The 16,805-nt window shown below is 43.6% G+C and overlaps 2 protein-coding genes across 2 annotated transcripts; both read left to right on the forward strand.

Moving 5' to 3' along the window:
* Positions 1-4,596: 4,596 nt before the first annotated feature.
* On the forward strand, positions 4,597-9,356 carry LOC139444123 (proton-coupled folate transporter-like). Its single transcript, XM_071225026.1, has 4 exons — positions 4,597-6,094; positions 7,046-7,129; positions 7,874-8,030; positions 8,448-9,356. Exons 1-4 carry the CDS (start codon positions 4,597-4,599, stop codon positions 8,563-8,565), a joined length of 1,857 nt encoding a protein of 618 aa, XP_071081127.1. The 3' UTR covers positions 8,566-9,356.
* A 1,524-nt stretch (positions 9,357-10,880) lies between these two features.
* Positions 10,881-16,046, forward strand: LOC139442076 (lysosomal proton-coupled steroid conjugate and bile acid symporter SLC46A3-like). The gene is made up of 5 exons (XM_071222856.1): positions 10,881-12,402; positions 13,300-13,383; positions 13,752-13,908; positions 15,274-15,396; positions 15,983-16,046. Exons 1-4 carry the CDS (start codon positions 10,881-10,883, stop codon positions 15,392-15,394), a joined length of 1,884 nt encoding a protein of 627 aa, XP_071078957.1. The 3' UTR covers positions 15,395-15,396; positions 15,983-16,046.
* Positions 16,047-16,805: the final 759 nt, after the last annotated feature.

A 16,805-nucleotide genomic window follows, 5' to 3' on the forward strand; every position in this document is an offset into this window, starting at 1 on the left:
TGGCAACCGCTTCATCATGAGTTGGAAGAGATGGAAGATCACTTAGTGATCGCTCTTGAGTTTGTGCAGAGCATGAAAGAAGCGGATCGTGCCTTGCCCGAAAAAGGGGTGTCCCCGCACTGACTCGTCATCGATTTGCTGGGCAACAATACGAAAGTAATGGAAGTGCTGAGATGGTTCACCAAGAAAAGTCATCACCGAAACACATCCGTGCTGTACCTCAATCAGAACTTGTTTGCCCAATCGCCGCAACATCGTACCATAAGTCTGAATGCTCACTACATGGTCCTCTTTAAAAATCCGAGAGATGCATCGCAGATCGACAGTCTGGCTCGCCAGGTGTTTCAAGGCAAAGTTACTTTTCTGCGTGAAACCTATGAAGACGCCACCCGAGGGCCTCACACTTACCTGTTCTTGGACTTGAAACCCAACACGTTGCAAGACCATCGAGTACGCGCCCGCCTGTTTTCGAGATCCGAGATGCCCATCGTGTATGTGCTGAACCTATGAGATGTAGAGATGTCTCGGTACCTCAGGAAACAGAAACACGCTCTGTGTCATTTGTGTGCTGCCGCTCCAGCGATGCGCAAAGCCATTCTCAAACATGCTCCTACCATCTCATCCGTGCCTTTTTTTAATGTGTGGTGAACTTGTATGCAGGCAATATTCCCATGACCACGACTCAACGTCAAAACTTGCAATGACACGGTAAAGTCTTGAAAACGCTCATAAAAAAAAAAGTAATAAATGGTCTGACACCAGGAAGGTTGGGATCAGTGAGTGGTGTGCCACCATGAAGTACACACGCAAGATGGTGTTGGTGCCTGAAGACACATTGCAAAGAAACGTCTCCAAAATTTGGAAGAGATGGACGCGTTGATGCAGAGGTCACAGCAGCCTTTTCACATGCGGGAACAAGAATACAACCAACTGTTGCAATGCATGCTAGAGTTGCAGCGCCAACAGCACAACAACAACAACAACAATACCATCAAACCACTACAACCCAAAGTGACACCACCACCAACACCGCCATCACCATCAATGATGGTCACCACAGGAAGACCTGTCCCTCCTCAACAAGTGATCAACGAAGTGGTCATGAGTGTCCCTAAAGCCACGTCCAGTTAAGCCATGAATTTGATGACAAGTTTTCAAAACAATCCCGACTTGAGTTGGACTCTAGAGGGAACCCTGACCGTGGAAGGGAAACCCATCCCTGGCACACACATGGTGGACTTGATCAACGATTTAGTGCGTCACTGGAAAACCAAAGAGGGGCTTGCAGGTTGGACCATTTTGAGTCACCATTTGGCCAAATTGGATTGGAAATCCTCAATGATGGCAATGGATGCAGAAGCAGCAGCAGCAGCAACACCATCCTCACGCCACACCAAAAACACCCAATACCCCGTTCCCCCTTCCCAAGTTCTCCCCGCAAAGTCACAAAGAGAGAAGAAGAAGGACGCGGTGGCAGCTGGATCCACAGGCGGAAGAAGAAGAAGAAGATGAGATGCCATCCCCACCTCCTTCGCGACAGCTGGATCCACAAGCGGAAGAAGAAAAAGATGAGATGCCAACCCCATGGTTTATGACCCCACCTCCGTCTGATACCAAACAGGACAGATTCATCAACAGGCGAGGTTCATGGATACCCTTTAGCACCACATAAGAAAAAAATATCTCTCCCCTCTCTATAAAAAGGTCATTCATGTACCTAGTGGCATCAGTCTGGAAGAAATGAAGCGACAGACCAAGACGCGACAGCGCATTCTTCCCTCTGCTGCTGAAGAGAAACAAAACAAAGGATTTCCTACTTCCCTTTGGACGGCCTGGTTGGAAAAAACCTACTTTCATCCTAAACATCCGGCAAATTTTGGAGGCTGGCGACCTTTGTGGAAAGCAGCACGCATCCACGCTCAAGATGCAAGAACCAGTAAAAGCAAGAAGAAAACCATGCCATCGCAAAGTCAAATCAAGCGGTGGTACCCAAAGTACCTACACCTTGCACAAACCAGCCAGACGCTCCTTTCCGAGAGACCACTATCGTGTAGGAGGCGTCGATGAATTGTGGCAAGCAGACTTGAGTGACATGATTGCCTTTCAAGACGACAACCAAGGATTCAAATATCTGCTGTGCATGATCGATGTGTTTTCAAAGATGGCATGGGTGCAACACCTGAAGGACAAGAGCAGACTCCCTGCTCAATTGCGAACAGACAAAGTCAGAGAATTTGTCAGCCGCCCTTTCCAGGCTCTCATGACGAAGCATAGCATTCATTTCTACACCAGTCAAAATCCTGAAACGATAGCAGCCGTAGTGGAACGGTTTCAAAGGACTCTGAAAAATAAAATGTGGCGATACTTTACACAGCATGGGACCAGACACTATTTGAAAGTCTTACCCCAGTTGGTCAAGTCGTACAACTGCCGTGTGCATTGGTCAGCGATCTGTGGACGTCCTCCCAGGAGATCCTCAGTCAGAAATTCGAATGTTAGACTACATGGAGGAACAACAACAACGGCAGCAGCGGAAAAGAAAGCTGAGGATTTTACGTGCGCTTCTGTTAATTCTTTCTCATTTACGAGCGCTTCGTATGTCCTCCCTCCTCCTCCTCCCTCTCCCTCCTCCTCCCTCCCCCTCCCTCCCCCTCCTCCTCCTCCTCCCTCCCCCTCCTCCTCCCTCCTCCTCCCTCTCCTCCCTCCTCCGGGCGGGCGTTGTCATGTTGAAAGGTAATGCCTGAGCCATGACGACGCAAAAACGGTAGAACAACAGGGCTGATGATCTCGTCTCGGTAGCGCTGTCCATTGAGATTTCCCTCTACCACTATCAAACGGGTCCTCTGTCTTGCTGTAATCCCATCCCATACCATAACGCTGCCGCCCCCGAATCGACCTTCTTCCATGAAACAATGATTGACATAACGTTCACCTCGACTTCGGTACACTCGAATCCGTCCATCGCTGTGGCTGAGGTGAAAACGAGACTCGTCAGTGAATAGAACTAGTCCCCACTGCATGGCCGTCCAGCGTAGACGCTGTCTGCACCACTGTAGACGTGCTTGACGGTGGTTTCCTGTCAAAATGGGACGTCTGGCGGGTCTTCTGGCGACAATCCCTGCACATCTGAGGCGACGACGTACAGTTTGTGAAGATATTCGTCAAAGGCCAGGGATGCTTCTTGCAGTCACTGTTGCTGGCTGGAATCGAATCGATTACGCGTGGCCTGCCACTCCGAGGATGGTCTCTGACTGCATTCGTCTGTTGCCAACGTTGCCATAAACACCAAATGGTGTTTCTGTGGACGTTAAATTGTCTTGCAACATAACGTTGACTTGATCCTGCTTCAAGCATACCAATGGCTCGCAGACGCTCATTTTTGGACAGGCGTGGCATTTCGTAATGTTGAATATTTGCGTAATTTTGTTGTTTTTCTGAGTGGTTGCTTCAGTACGATGCTAAACAATGCATATGGAATCCCATTAACGCACATGTTTTTATACCCATTCTTTGGTAGTGAAATGTATGGGACTTGCATAAAAGTCAACTTTTGCATGGAATGCATGCTTTTCTGTAGCAGTTGCGTTTTTGTGACTTGATTCTATACATGTACTACACTATTGAAAACCAAACTTTACTTGTTTGAAAAATACACTAAAATATTGGTGTCACAGGAACTTTTGTTGTTGAGTATACTGTATATATACTCAACAACAAAAGTTCCTGAGACAGCTCATATATAAATATATATATATATATATATATATATATATATATATATATATATATATATATATATATATCATGGCTATATATATATATGTGGTCAGATGTAACATATGTTATATTAAGATTACACCTTCCTCGTAAAATACAAATTCGAGTACTTCTTCGGATTGAGTCCCATCCAGGATTCGAACCCACACTCTCAGAGTGAGGCACCTTATTGCTAAGACTCAATGACAGCGACCAAACCTACTCATGGGATCCTAGCCAAGTTACACTTCTCAGAAGGGAAGACAAGTACGCTATCTGGACGACAGTGGTGGGTTTCAATTCAGTGGAAGGTTCGGTGGCTGAAAGTGTTGGGTCGGTGACTTTAAGTGCTGTCGATTAGGTGCCTTTTTATTCTGATGTGACTCAAACCCCCAAAATGTGCCAGAGTTTGCACTTTACTAAAACGTGTAAATCCTAAATACAACTTATTTTACATCAACTGTAGAGTATTAATTAAGTTTTCCAGACTGGAGTATTTAGAGACTGTCGTGATACGGCTCAACAATGACTCATTCATCATTACAGACGAATATATGAAGCCAACATTGACAAAACTAATATGATGTATCATATGTGAGAACAATTTACGTGTGCTTACATTATCTTCGACTCAGATGATCTAACATGTGACGTTGGTGACATAGAAAGCCCCTTTTTTAACCTTTGGTTATCTCACATGTTACAGTGATAAAACTGATTAGAGTGAGGGTAAGATAATGCTGGCATTTAGAATGAATGACTCATGAGGACTGTCCAGGGGCTAGCTGCACAAGATACGTTGCAATAATGATTCTGACTTGAACTGTTTCTTCCATAACAATGGATGAAAGAACGCCACTTCTTGATGGGTCTGCAAATAGGCCTGATGTAAGGGGTATCCTACAGGATGGGGAGGGTGATCCCCTTTTGATCAGGGCGTACACTGATACTGAATTCAAAGGCAATATCATTGCTGATGTTGAAGTGAGGGTGAACGCAAGACCAAAGTCTGCTCCACCTTTGAGACGAATCCTCATTGTTAATGACGATGAAGACACAACGTCTGCACAGAGACATAGACCTAAGACAAGCCTAGGCGACCAAGAGGAGATGAATGACGATGATTGGGTAGGCTGGGCCCTCAACAGGCAGAAGAGTAGGAACAGTGAGGATGAGGAGTTCCTCAACAAAGACACCAATAGCAAGGAGGATTCTTCCAAGACTCAGGTTGTAAACCTGATTCTTATGAACATCATCCTTATCATCTGGTATATAGCCATCCATATCCACGGTCCGGCATGGAGTCAGTATTTCTTCCATAGGTTGGAAGAAGAAGTGTTTGGGAATACGTCGCGTTCCTCTGACGGCAATAATTCGAGCTACGAGGCATCCTACTGTGAAAAACCATCACTCAACGCTTCAGGTTCAAACGGGACAAACTCCTTACAAGAAAAGGCCGAACAGCTCCAGACGACATGGAGCATAAGATTTACAGTCACAGGATGTCCTATTAGTCTTGTGAGTACGGTCATCTTTAGTGCCTATTCGGATTACTTTGGTCGAAAAGTGTTGTTTTTAATTCCAATGATTGGCACGCTACTCAATTTTGCCCTGACAACCGCCGTCATTCATTGGTCATTAAGCTTTTACATTTTATTCATAGGCTCTGTAATAGGCTCAATTTGTAGTTATGAAATATTCACTATTGCATGCTTGGCTTACATCGCTGACAATACGCCCCCTGAGGGTTCGCGGACCACTGGCTTAGTTGTAATGGGAATAACACAGACTTTGACCAATGCAGCCTTGTCGACTGGTGTTGGGTACTACATACAACTTGAAGGCTATTTCCTCCCATGTGTGACTTCGATCGCAATTGTGCTGCTTGCAGTGTTGGCTGTTGTGGTCATCCTGCCAGAAAGTAAAAAGACGCCATCGTCTTCAGTGTTGAGGAAACAGAAGAAGAAGGAGAGGAAGTTACTTACTCCGTTAGGAGCCATAAAAAATGTTTTCGGTTTTTACTTTACCGAAGGTACTGTGAAAACTAGAATAATGTACTCAATTCTTTTGTTGGCAATGGCTTTTCACAAAATTGCATCGAAAACTGGTAGCATCGGTTCGTTATGGGAGATGACCTGGCCTTTATGTTGGAGTCCGGAGATGATGGGTTACTATGGGACCGGAGCCTCCATCTTTTCTCAACTGATAAAAATCCCTCTTCTGAAGCTGTATCAGTGCTGCTTCAACGACGTGCTCATCGCCATCTGGAGCAACCTCGCCGTAGTTGGAGCCAATATTCTGAAGGCATTTGCTACCAACAACTTCTTGATGTACGGGGGTAAGCAGCACATTTCTTGGATTTATCTAGCTTTCCAGACTCCTTATAGATTCCCGAACATTCGAACAGACTCGGTTTAGCTTGAGAAGTGAAGTGTTATTTGATCGACCGATTTTCATGGTTATTAAAAATCAGGTGTACAATCTGATATTTAAGGTTCTTATTGACTGTGTTTTGGAACGTGATTGTCACGTGTACTTGTGCGAGTTATTTTTTTATAAGGAAAGAAAGTCTGACTGCATGCTCGTCCACGAATACCCTCGCTGCGACTCATAATAGTGAAGAACAAAGAAATCCACTTGCAAATTGGGCATACATACGCTCATGTCACCTCTCCTTTTGAGGAACTATTTTATTCCGCGATACAGGTTGTTGTTGTGTGGCTGTCAGAGTACACATTAATGTACACATACTAAATACAATTGTGTGTACATTCTTCGAGGTACAAAATAGTGAGTTAATTGGCACTTTCATAGATTGAGGACCAAACTTTAGCATGTGATCCAAAGTGAAATAAAGCGACAAAACCCCTTCCATATCCAATAATAATTTCTGTATAAAGCAAAGTCCTCGATTGCACGATTCCGACTATATCATGAGCATGAGTTTATGAATCACTATCAAATAGTAATGATACCAGGTGTCCGCGAAAAGGTGAGCGTATCCTGCCCCGGTGGCACCTGTTACAAACACATGCAAAGGCACGTCAACTGTTCACCTAAAAGAAACACGGGAACATATAGTACAAATCAAATTAGGGGAAAAGGGACTAACATTTTTTAATAAACATTTGTATTTCCTGAATGTGAACTGACGAAAAACTTCGTTAAATTCTTCGAGTGAGTTCTCCGTCTGATGTGTATTGTATAGTTTCCATTGCAAAACTATATGCGCACATTTGACAGTAATCTCATATAATAGGATGTTTATTAAATGTTAGTTACTTTTCAGTTGCAGCCGTCGGATCTTTTGATGTAGCTCTAATCTCCGCAATCCAGTCTATCATGTCAGCAATGGCCGGTCCTGACCGTCAAGGTAAAACTTGGATATTTTATCACACGCCAGGGCAAACTAGGTATTTAGATCACACGTCAGTGTGGCGCTAGATTGGTTGATCACATGCCAGGGTAAGGCTAGATTGGTTGATCATTTGGATTGGTTGATCACTTGTCTGGGCTACACGTAAATTGTTTTATCACATGTTAGAATAACACTGATGAGTTTTCCCACGTGATGTCACGCTTAGGAACGTTATGACATTTGTTTCCTTACGACAACCTGTATAACCGTACTTGACAATATACTTTGCATTGAACTAACACTTGTGAAATATTTAAGCTAGTTTTGGACCGCTTCATAAATTATTTCATATTTCCCCTCTTCCCAAACCTTCAGTGTATAAATAATGCCTAAATGACGGACCGCCTCCGTGGTCTAATGGTAGAACGTCCGCCCGGAGAGCGGAAGGTCCGGGTTTCGATCCCCAGCCGCGTCATACCAAAAGACGTTAAAAGATGGTACTTGTTGTTACCCTGTCTGGCGCTCGGCATTAAGTTGCTAAAACAAGGACTGGTCGGCTCGGACTGGGGTATTCATGTTAAACTGCGGCAAGGTATCTCAGTGTGCTAGGACTATAAATCGACATCAGTCCGGACTAGTACAAGCAGCCACATACACACACGTGCATGCACTTCGCTATATAAGTGCAATAATCTTGGACGCGACGTTAAACCCCATTTCACCTCACCTCACCTAAATGACGTCATTGTCTTCCAACAGGTGCTTTATTTGGAAGTCTATCCATTATTGACATTATCTGCAGTCTGGTAGGGACGCCTGTCTTCAGTGAAATCTACCAGTACACTTTAAACATATTCAAGGGTGTGTCCTATCTGGTCGTGGCAGGATTTCAAGCTGTTGCCACCATCATGATTGTGTAAGTATTGTGGACTTGAACAGGCACCGACTATTATTTTCAAATGGAAATTCGTTTCCGTCAGTGAGGTTTGACCAGCAACATTTCAGTCAGTTATACCCTGACGTGTCAGCACAATGTGGGAGGAAATCCCAAAGCGATGCCGATCTAAGAGGTACACCCTTGGTGAAACCCATGAACAAGAGTATGATTCTGAAGAATATTATTCGGTATGGTACCCTATCAGTTAGATTCAGGATGGACATGTCATGCCATCTCCATCAACATTATTGGCAAAGTAGTTGAAGCCTTTGCTCCCTACTCTGGTTCCCATGCCTGCCTCAGTCCAATGCGAATCGGGCTCGTTCGCCGTGAATTTAATAGTTTATTGCTAACAGTGGCCTTAAAATCATACTTATTGACTCATCTTTATTGCAGAATATATGCTGTTCTGAGTCGGATGGGATACCACACTAAGGTGGAACACATCAGTATCCATGACAACCAGACGGAGCCGAAGAGCACGACCCCAACGGAGGACGACGACCAGGTGTGATGACGTGTGATGAGGTTGCCCTCGGATCTCTTTCGTACACCTGATGACAAGCCATTCATCTAATCAGTCATCAAACCTCACAGACTCACAGACTTCCTTATATAGATATATATTTATTCCTTATTCCGGAAGTTAACTGACTTCATCACAACTCTGCTGCCAAACTGGGGAATGGTTCCTATTGTGGCGTGTTAGCTTAATATATGTCGTAGACTGTACCCATGCTTGCTGTAAAAGGCGACCATGATTGTCGTAAGAGGCGACTAAGGGGATCGGGTGGTCAGGCTCGCTGACTTGGTTGATGAATGTCATCGCATCCCAATTTCATTGATCGATCCTCATGATGGCAATCTCTGGATTGTCTGTTCCAGAGTCGATTATTTACAGACCGCAGTCATACAGCTGGAATATTGCTGAGTGCGGCGTAAAACAACAAACAAACAAACCACTGTTCATCTCAGCGAGCTTGGATATGATGATGGCACAATCTGGGATTTGAACCCAAGATCAGCGGGTCTAAATAAGTAGTTAAACGCCTCCTTTAGCAATAATATAAGGAAGTGATCGGATAATCAGGATCCGCTGATCAGAATCGTTGCTCGTACTTTCAGTCACTGGATTACCTGGATCAGTATTTACAGGCATCGTCAATGTAGCTGGGGTATTGCTTAACTCTTAACATTTGACTGTGAACATGAGCCAAAATATAGATTGACACAGTGTGATCAATACTGTCATTGAATTATTTGTTTATGATATGATTTTATGACACTCGGATATGATTTTGCGGTGGAAATACTATATACATGTACATATTTCACGTATTTGTTTTCTTTGAGTAATATTGGTATCAAACGTTTCTATTTTATTTGAGAAGAATACTGCCAAGGCCTATCAGCGGGTCGTTGAGGCGCCGTCGCTTGGTATCACATAATTTTAGCTCGACACCACATATGTTATCTCTGTATTATCACTACTTGGAACGTGGTTATCTAACGTTTATATTTAACCATAAATATTATCTACTTTTCCTTCGTTTATTTTCATTTGTTACAAGGAACCTCAGTGAAAGAATTTAGCAAGGGTTTTGCGGCTCGGCTTTCCCCACTTGGCAGAAAAGAGTTCATTTCACCTACTCGGGACAAACCATTTGGTAATCCTTAGTGGTTTGATGGTGGTTTGATGGTGGGTGGATGGTGGGCGGGTGGGTTGTGGTTTGATGGTCGGTGGGTGGGCGGGTGGTTGGTGGTTTGATGGTCTGTGGGTGGATGGTGGGTGGACAGTGGGCGGGTGGGTGGATGGTGGGCGTGTGGGTGGGTGGATGGTGGTTTGATGGTAGGTGGATGGTGGGTGGGCGGTGGGGGGTATTGGATTTCTTCACTGAAACCGATTGATCCAGAGAATACTGGAGAATGCACACGTACACACATGCCCAATCATGAGCACATACGCACGCACACGCACAAACACGTGCACGCACGCACGCACAAACACTATGGATTTAAAATGGTCTGTCCCTAATTCTTTTCATTCAGTGAACATATTTTCAGAAGGTCCAAGTGAATAAGGTTTCACGCCCTTTTGAACAATAATTCATTTACCACTAGGCATAAATAGTAATGGGTTACACAAATACCGAATGAGTCATCAGTTCCGGGTTTTCAACCTTGAAATTGAAAGTTATCTCTACATATATCTTGACATATAACGAGCTGCAGATGACATACTTTTGTAGTGGTCGTGCACAAGGATCCTTAAGATTCACCTGATTAAAAACCTTTGGCTGCCAGCACCCGAACGTATTTGTGTCACACAACTTGTCAACACCCACTCACATGACCTATTATCTTTGAGTGAATCAAGGAAGGAGTAAAGTCATACCTGAAGTGGGTTATGTGTCACAATACCTGTCTTATCATGAGGAAACTCATAAATTTGCTTGGCTCGAGATGTCATATGACCAACCTCAGATTATCATTGGTCTGACCAATCGCATGACCGGCAAGGTATTATTTCAGGACAAAGCTTACACTTCCTTCAAAATCAAAGTTTAAATTATCATGAAAACACGAGTCGTGTAATAGGTGGCACAAAATATGTGATTTTATATTTCACGTTTACCATGATGCAAATGTTCTTCGACTTGAAGTCTTTAACCATGGTTAACAAGAGATAACGCGGTCAGTTACACACACGGAGAGATCACTGGACATGTGACGTATATGACATATCATATCAGCTATATGATACCTGACATAAACAGAACAACACATCTGTAGTAGATGTAACACATACCCACATCAGCAGCAGCAAAGATGGGCGAGAGGACACCCCTACTGGGAAGAGATCTAGAAAGGACTCCTGGCGGTAAAATCCAATTCTCCGAGTCCACAGAAGACTGCGATCCACTCAGTCGTAGACAGATATCCTGGGACGATAGCATCGCCAGTGTAGGAGCAAGGGATGTCAAGGATGTCTATGTTAGAGTCAGACCAAAGTCGGCACCACCGCTCCGACATTCGGCAGAATCAGATGATAGTGATGATGGATGGACTCAGAGCTGGAAACGCCGAAGACCCCAAACAAGCCTTGATGAAAGGACTGCGATAGACCCAGATGAGATCTGTAGAATCCTCAATAGACAAAGGAGCGGTGGAAGTGAGGATGAGGTTTTCCTGGACAAAGAGGCGAACAAAGGCAAGGTCACTGCCAAGGTACAGGTAATGAATTTGGTGTTGCTGAACATTATTCAGATCATCTGGACCATTGCTAACCACATGCACGCTCCTGTATATTCACAATACCTTTATCGACGAATCCTGGATGAAGTGCTAGGTAACAGCACACTACCGTCAGGGCACAATTCAAGTACCTTAAACGCCACTGAGTGCTATAGACCCTCCAGTAATGAGAACGACTCTAATAGCAACAGCGGGTACTCTCTTCAAGAAGAAGCACAAAAACTTGCATCTCAGATGAACATGTACTTTTCCTTGGTCGGCTGTGCGTTTTCCCTAGTCAGCACCATTCTATTCGGTGCCTACTCGGATTATTTTGGAAGAAAGATGCTGTTCCTGCTGCCCTTGATAGGACATTTGATAGATTATATTCTAGTGACAATAACCATACAATGGTCTCTGGACATCAGAATATTTTTTCTTACAGCAGTTCTAACTGGCGTTTGCACATCTGAGATTTTCGCCATTGCATGCAGCGCATTCGTTGCTGACAACACGCCACCTGAAGGGTCTCGAACCGTTGCTCTTCTTGTGACAGCCATTACCGAGTCACTGACGGGGGCCACATTGTCCACCGGCGTGGGCTACTACATACAACTTCAAGGATTCGTCCTTCCTTCCCTCACTGCAGCAGCCATCCTACTGCTCAACATACTGGCTGTTGTTTTCATCCTACCGGGGAAGAGAAAGGTAGCCGCCGCATCCAAACTACGGAAGAAGAAACTCGAGGAGAGAAAAATTCTTACTCCTCTTAAAGCTGTGCGGAACGTGTTCAGCTTTTACTTTTTCGAAGGTACAGTCAAACTGCGAGTAATGTTTTCATTGGCATTGGTTGCATATTTCCTCCACGAAATTGCAGGAAAAACTGGCAACATTGGTACACTATGGGAGATGAACTACCCTTTCTGTTGGAGCCCAGAGATGATGGGGTACTATAGCACGGCATCCTCCATATTCGCTGAGGTTATAAAACTCCCTCTCTTGAAGCTGTTTCAATGCTGCTTCAACGATCGGTTCATCGCCATTTGGAGCAACATCGCCTACACAGGAGGAATTGTTTTGAAGGCATTTGCCTATGACAACTTCATGATGTATGGAGGTGAGCATGACAAACTATCGGCCACTCCGTTGGGAGAACAGGGTTATTACTTGCCTTTATAGGGTTTTAGCAAAGTTGAAACATGTTCATATATAATTTTTTTGACAGTTAAGTCACATTATACCATCTAAGAGTTAATTGTTTACCTAATAACATAGATACAATGTGTAAGTTCCATAGAACACATACCACGACATCCAGACCTAAACTGAATTGGGCACAATGTCGCTACCCCCCCCCCCCCCCCCCCCCCCCCCACCCCCACCCCCCCAAAAAAAACAAAAAAACAAAACAAACCCCAACAAAAACAAAGAACAACACACACACACAACACACACACACACACACACACACACACACACACACACACACACACACACACACACACACACGCACACACACACACACACAAACACACAAACACACACACACACACACACGAAACAAAAACCTACTGAAAGTAATCAAGTATATAAGGGGTACACCTCTCTTTCATCACAGAGACACGGGTGGTCCAGTCGTCTAAGGCGCCCAGATTCGCTGTGTAGAGTTGCGTCCCTCGGGCACGCCAGAAAACCTATGATTGTGGGTTCGAATCCCGGTTCGCACGGATTTTGTTTCTGGGTTTGTCAGCACCATACCCGTGCTCGTGGGTTTCACCTAAGTGGTAAACGTCTGAGACCTGCATCACTTCGGGCTTTCCTCCCATATTAAGCTGACACACCGCGATATAACTGGAATACTGTTAAAAGCGGCATTTAACCTAGCTCATTCACACACTGTTTCATGACAAAGCAACGGACACATTATTGTTGACGTTGAAAATAACATTTATTACAGCAAGGACATGTTACTTTATCATTCTTTTTGACAATATATCATATTTGTTTATTTCAGTGGCCTTCATATCGGCATTTGATTTGTCAGTTTCGACGATAATTAAATCCATGGTATCGAGCATGGCCGGGGCTGATCGACAAGGTATGTATCTCTTTTTGGCCAGTTGAAGACCATTCTAAGCATGCGTTTTCAAATATGGTTGGCAAAGAACATGCAATATATTTGAGCTTAATTCCTTTCAGGTGCGACCCGTGAAGATCCAGGGTAGAATAGGTTTTCAGCAACCCATGCTTGCCGTAAAAGGCGACTATGCTTGTCGAAAGAGGCGGGATCGGGTGGTCAGGCTCGCTGACTTGGTTGATGCATGTTATCGTATCCCAGTTGCTTGGATCGATGTTCATGATGTCAATGACTGGATTGTCTGGTCCAGATTCGATATCTTACATAGCGCCGTAATAAAACTGGAATATTGCGGTGTTAAATAACGAACAAACAAACAACTTTTTCAGGTGCTGTGTTCTCAAGCTTAGCCATTGCCAACATCATTACCTCGATAACTGGGACGCCCATGTTTAGCGAGATCTACAAGTATACGTTGGACATCTTTAAGGGAGTTACCTACCTTGTTTCTGCGGGACTTCAGTGTACGGCCACCATCTGTCTGATGTATGTAGAAGCATTTCCTCTGCTGTATAAGTACATCATTTCATGGAAGATATGTATTAACATATCAAGAAACCCCAATAGTCTAGAACCCCCGCTTTTCGACGGGTACTGTTGCGTGAGTGAGTGAGTGAGTGAGTGAGTGAGTGAATTGAGTTTAACGCCGCTTTTAACAGTATTACAGTTATATCACGGCGTGTCAGCTTAATGTGGGAGGAAAACCTGAAGTGATGCGGGTCTCAGACGTTTACCACTACGGGTATGGTGCAGACAAACCTAGAAATATAATCGGGGCGAACTGGGATACGAACTCACAATTCTAGGTTTCGGGCGTGCCCAAGGGACGCTACTCTGCATGGCGAATCGCGGGGCTTTAGACGACTGGGCCACCCGTGATCCCTACTCTTTACATGCATGTATATACAAAGGGACAAATATATATAAAAAGCTCCCTTCTAAATCCGTAAACAAGGGGCGATGGGGTAGACCTGTGGCTAAAGCATTCGCTCATCGGCATGGGTTTGATTCCACACATGGATACCTTGTGTGAGGTATACTCCTTATTACCCCTGTCATTTAATGGCGCAAATTCTTTAAAAGCAGCGTTCAACTTCAACGACTGATTACGTTGTTCTGAACGAGTTCCCGGTGAAGGGTTTCCATGTATGTGGTAACAGCTGTTGTGTGTCGTAAATAATTTATTCCATATTCTGTACACAGTTAAACCGGTACAAGCTAAAATAAATAAACAATAACAGTCATAAGTAAAATGTAAACAAACAAACAAAACAATAAAAAGTAAAACTAAATTTTGAAATATATAAATAACAAAATAAAAACTTACAAATACTGTGGACATTCCACTCCCATAATAAATCCTTAGCGATTCCTTTTAAATGTTCAATGATTTCCTTTGAATCCTTTCAACATGTCTGTCTTGGAAGAACATGCGGAATTGAATGACAGAAAGTAACTATAAAATCAGGAAGATACTCTGAGCATTCTGACACGGATTTTTTTAACCAGGAAAAAAACAAAAATACCAAAAATGTCGTAAAAAGGAACAAAAGTTAAATATTTAAAATACCAAGCTGAACTGAATGAATTTCTTTGAATAAAAGAATAATATACCAGAAAAATAAAATGTTAAAGTACAGTGAACTACGGTTATAACGAACACGCTTATAACGAACTAACGGATATAACGAACTAACTTTTTAGTCCCGACTATATGCTGTAGTTATGCTGTATATATGCTTATAACGAACTACGGTTATAACGAACTAAAATTAGTAGTCCCTTTGAGTTCGTTATAACCGTAGTTTACTGTAGAAGTAACAGAGTGATGATCGTCAATTCTGGTTGCAGTGGGTTCGCTGTGCTCGGCAAGATGGGGTACATGCAACAGACGGAGATCATCAACATACAGGACAACAAGGAGCCCACACCAAGCACATCCACAGCAGCAGAAGAAGATTCGAAAGTTTAGAGGTAAAAATACCCGTTGGTTTGAGACGAAACGTTAAATGCATTTCAAATGATTTACACAAACGCTGTCTTGTCAATATTTTTTTGTAACATGTTAAACATAGGCAGCATGGGTTGTATACTCCCTGGGGAGCTGAGAATGAAAATCGAGTGCACACTGATCCATTGACCAGGGTAATAAAAATGTAGCGCTTTGAGCATGCCCCTGTGTTGTGTGGAGTGAGTGAGTGAGCTGGGTTTAACGCCGCTTTTAAAAGTATTCCAGTAATATCACGGCGTGTCAGATTAATGTGGGAGGAAAGCCCGAATTGATGCAGGTCTCAGATGTTTACCACTTAAGTGGTGAAAACCACGAGCATTGGTATGATGCTGACAAACCTAGAAACATAATCGGGGCCAACCGGATTCGAACCCACAATCATAGGCTTCTGGCGTGCCCAAGGGACGCAAATCTGCACAGCGAATCGCAACGACTGGGCCACCCGTGCCCCCGAGTTGTATGGAAATACAGCGAAATATGAACTGAAAAGTAACTCTTGACATCATAGACCCGTACCGACTTGATTCTAATATTTTTTCTTTATTCCAGAATGACTCTACTTGTTCCAGTTCAAGGAATGCCTTGTGTCTGTACAGTTAAAACTATGGGAACGGAGCTTCCAGTACAACATTTAAGCAACGGAGGATGTACCCCATGGCCATGTCCGCCAACATCCCTGAGAATGAGTCATGGGCAGCGCCGTGAGAACAATGTTTTGAGGTCAATGTATTTTGTGTTGAATGTCTTCCGATTATAACTTGCACTAAAAAGTTGTAACTGGACATTGATAGCCCAATATAAGACAGCTACGCGATAAATCGAAAAGGACAATGAAGAACAATGTGGTATATTTCATGATAAAACATTGTCATGACGTCCTTTCTGGAGATTCTAACATGCGCTCGCAACTTCATGACGTCGTAAGTTTGACGACGTAATTTTGGAGAGGGAAGTGTATTGTGAATTGTTCCGCACAGATGAAGCAAGGCAACTCAAAGAAACGCAATGGTGTCATCCAAAAGTGGGACAGATATGACTATCGATATTGCGAGAAAAGGAACAGATAATCGAAAATAGTAAGAATATCTGGGAAGCACCAAACTTTATCTCCCTGTATTCAGAGGGTCGTCATTATTTAAATACGGGTACATATTTTATAGCTTGTGTATTTTATTATCATTCTTAAAGATGTTGTACATAGTGTTGATATATTGAAGAATATGAGCGAGACAAAATTGGGGGTTGAGGGTGGTAGTGAGGGTGGAAGTGACGGTGGAGGGATGAAGGAATAGGGACAGGAAACGATTTAGGTATTATTGTGAGGAATGGGAGGTACCAGGTTGATTGTCGACGTCGGGGGAATAAGTCGGTA

Source organism: Haliotis cracherodii, unplaced genomic scaffold (assembly GCF_022045235.1).
Source record: "Haliotis cracherodii isolate W230 unplaced genomic scaffold, xgHalCrac1.p SCAF_5, whole genome shotgun sequence".
In the NCBI taxonomy this organism is placed as follows: domain Eukaryota; kingdom Metazoa; phylum Mollusca; class Gastropoda; order Lepetellida; family Haliotidae; genus Haliotis; species Haliotis cracherodii.

What these genes read in the sequence shown, in the direction of transcription:
- LOC139444123 (XM_071225026.1), top strand. Translation starts at nt 4,597, where the DNA reads ATGGATGAAAGAACGCCACTTCTTGATGGGTCTGCAAATAGGCCTGAT. An exon ending in CAACTTCTTGATGTACGGGG is followed by an intron (nt 6,095 to 7,045) that starts GTAAGCAGCACA and finishes GTTACTTTTCAG; the next exon opens with TTGCAGCCGTCGGATCTTTT. An exon ending in GGCCGGTCCTGACCGTCAAG is followed by an intron (nt 7,130 to 7,873) that starts GTAAAACTTGGA and finishes GTCTTCCAACAG; the next exon opens with GTGCTTTATTTGGAAGTCTA.
- LOC139442076 (XM_071222856.1), top strand. Translation starts at nt 10,881, where the DNA reads ATGGGCGAGAGGACACCCCTACTGGGAAGAGATCTAGAAAGGACTCCT. An exon ending in GGCCGGGGCTGATCGACAAG is followed by an intron (nt 13,384 to 13,751) that starts GTATGTATCTCT and finishes CAACTTTTTCAG; the next exon opens with GTGCTGTGTTCTCAAGCTTA. An exon ending in ACGGCCACCATCTGTCTGAT is followed by an intron (nt 13,909 to 15,273) that starts GTATGTAGAAGC and finishes TTCTGGTTGCAG; the next exon opens with TGGGTTCGCTGTGCTCGGCA.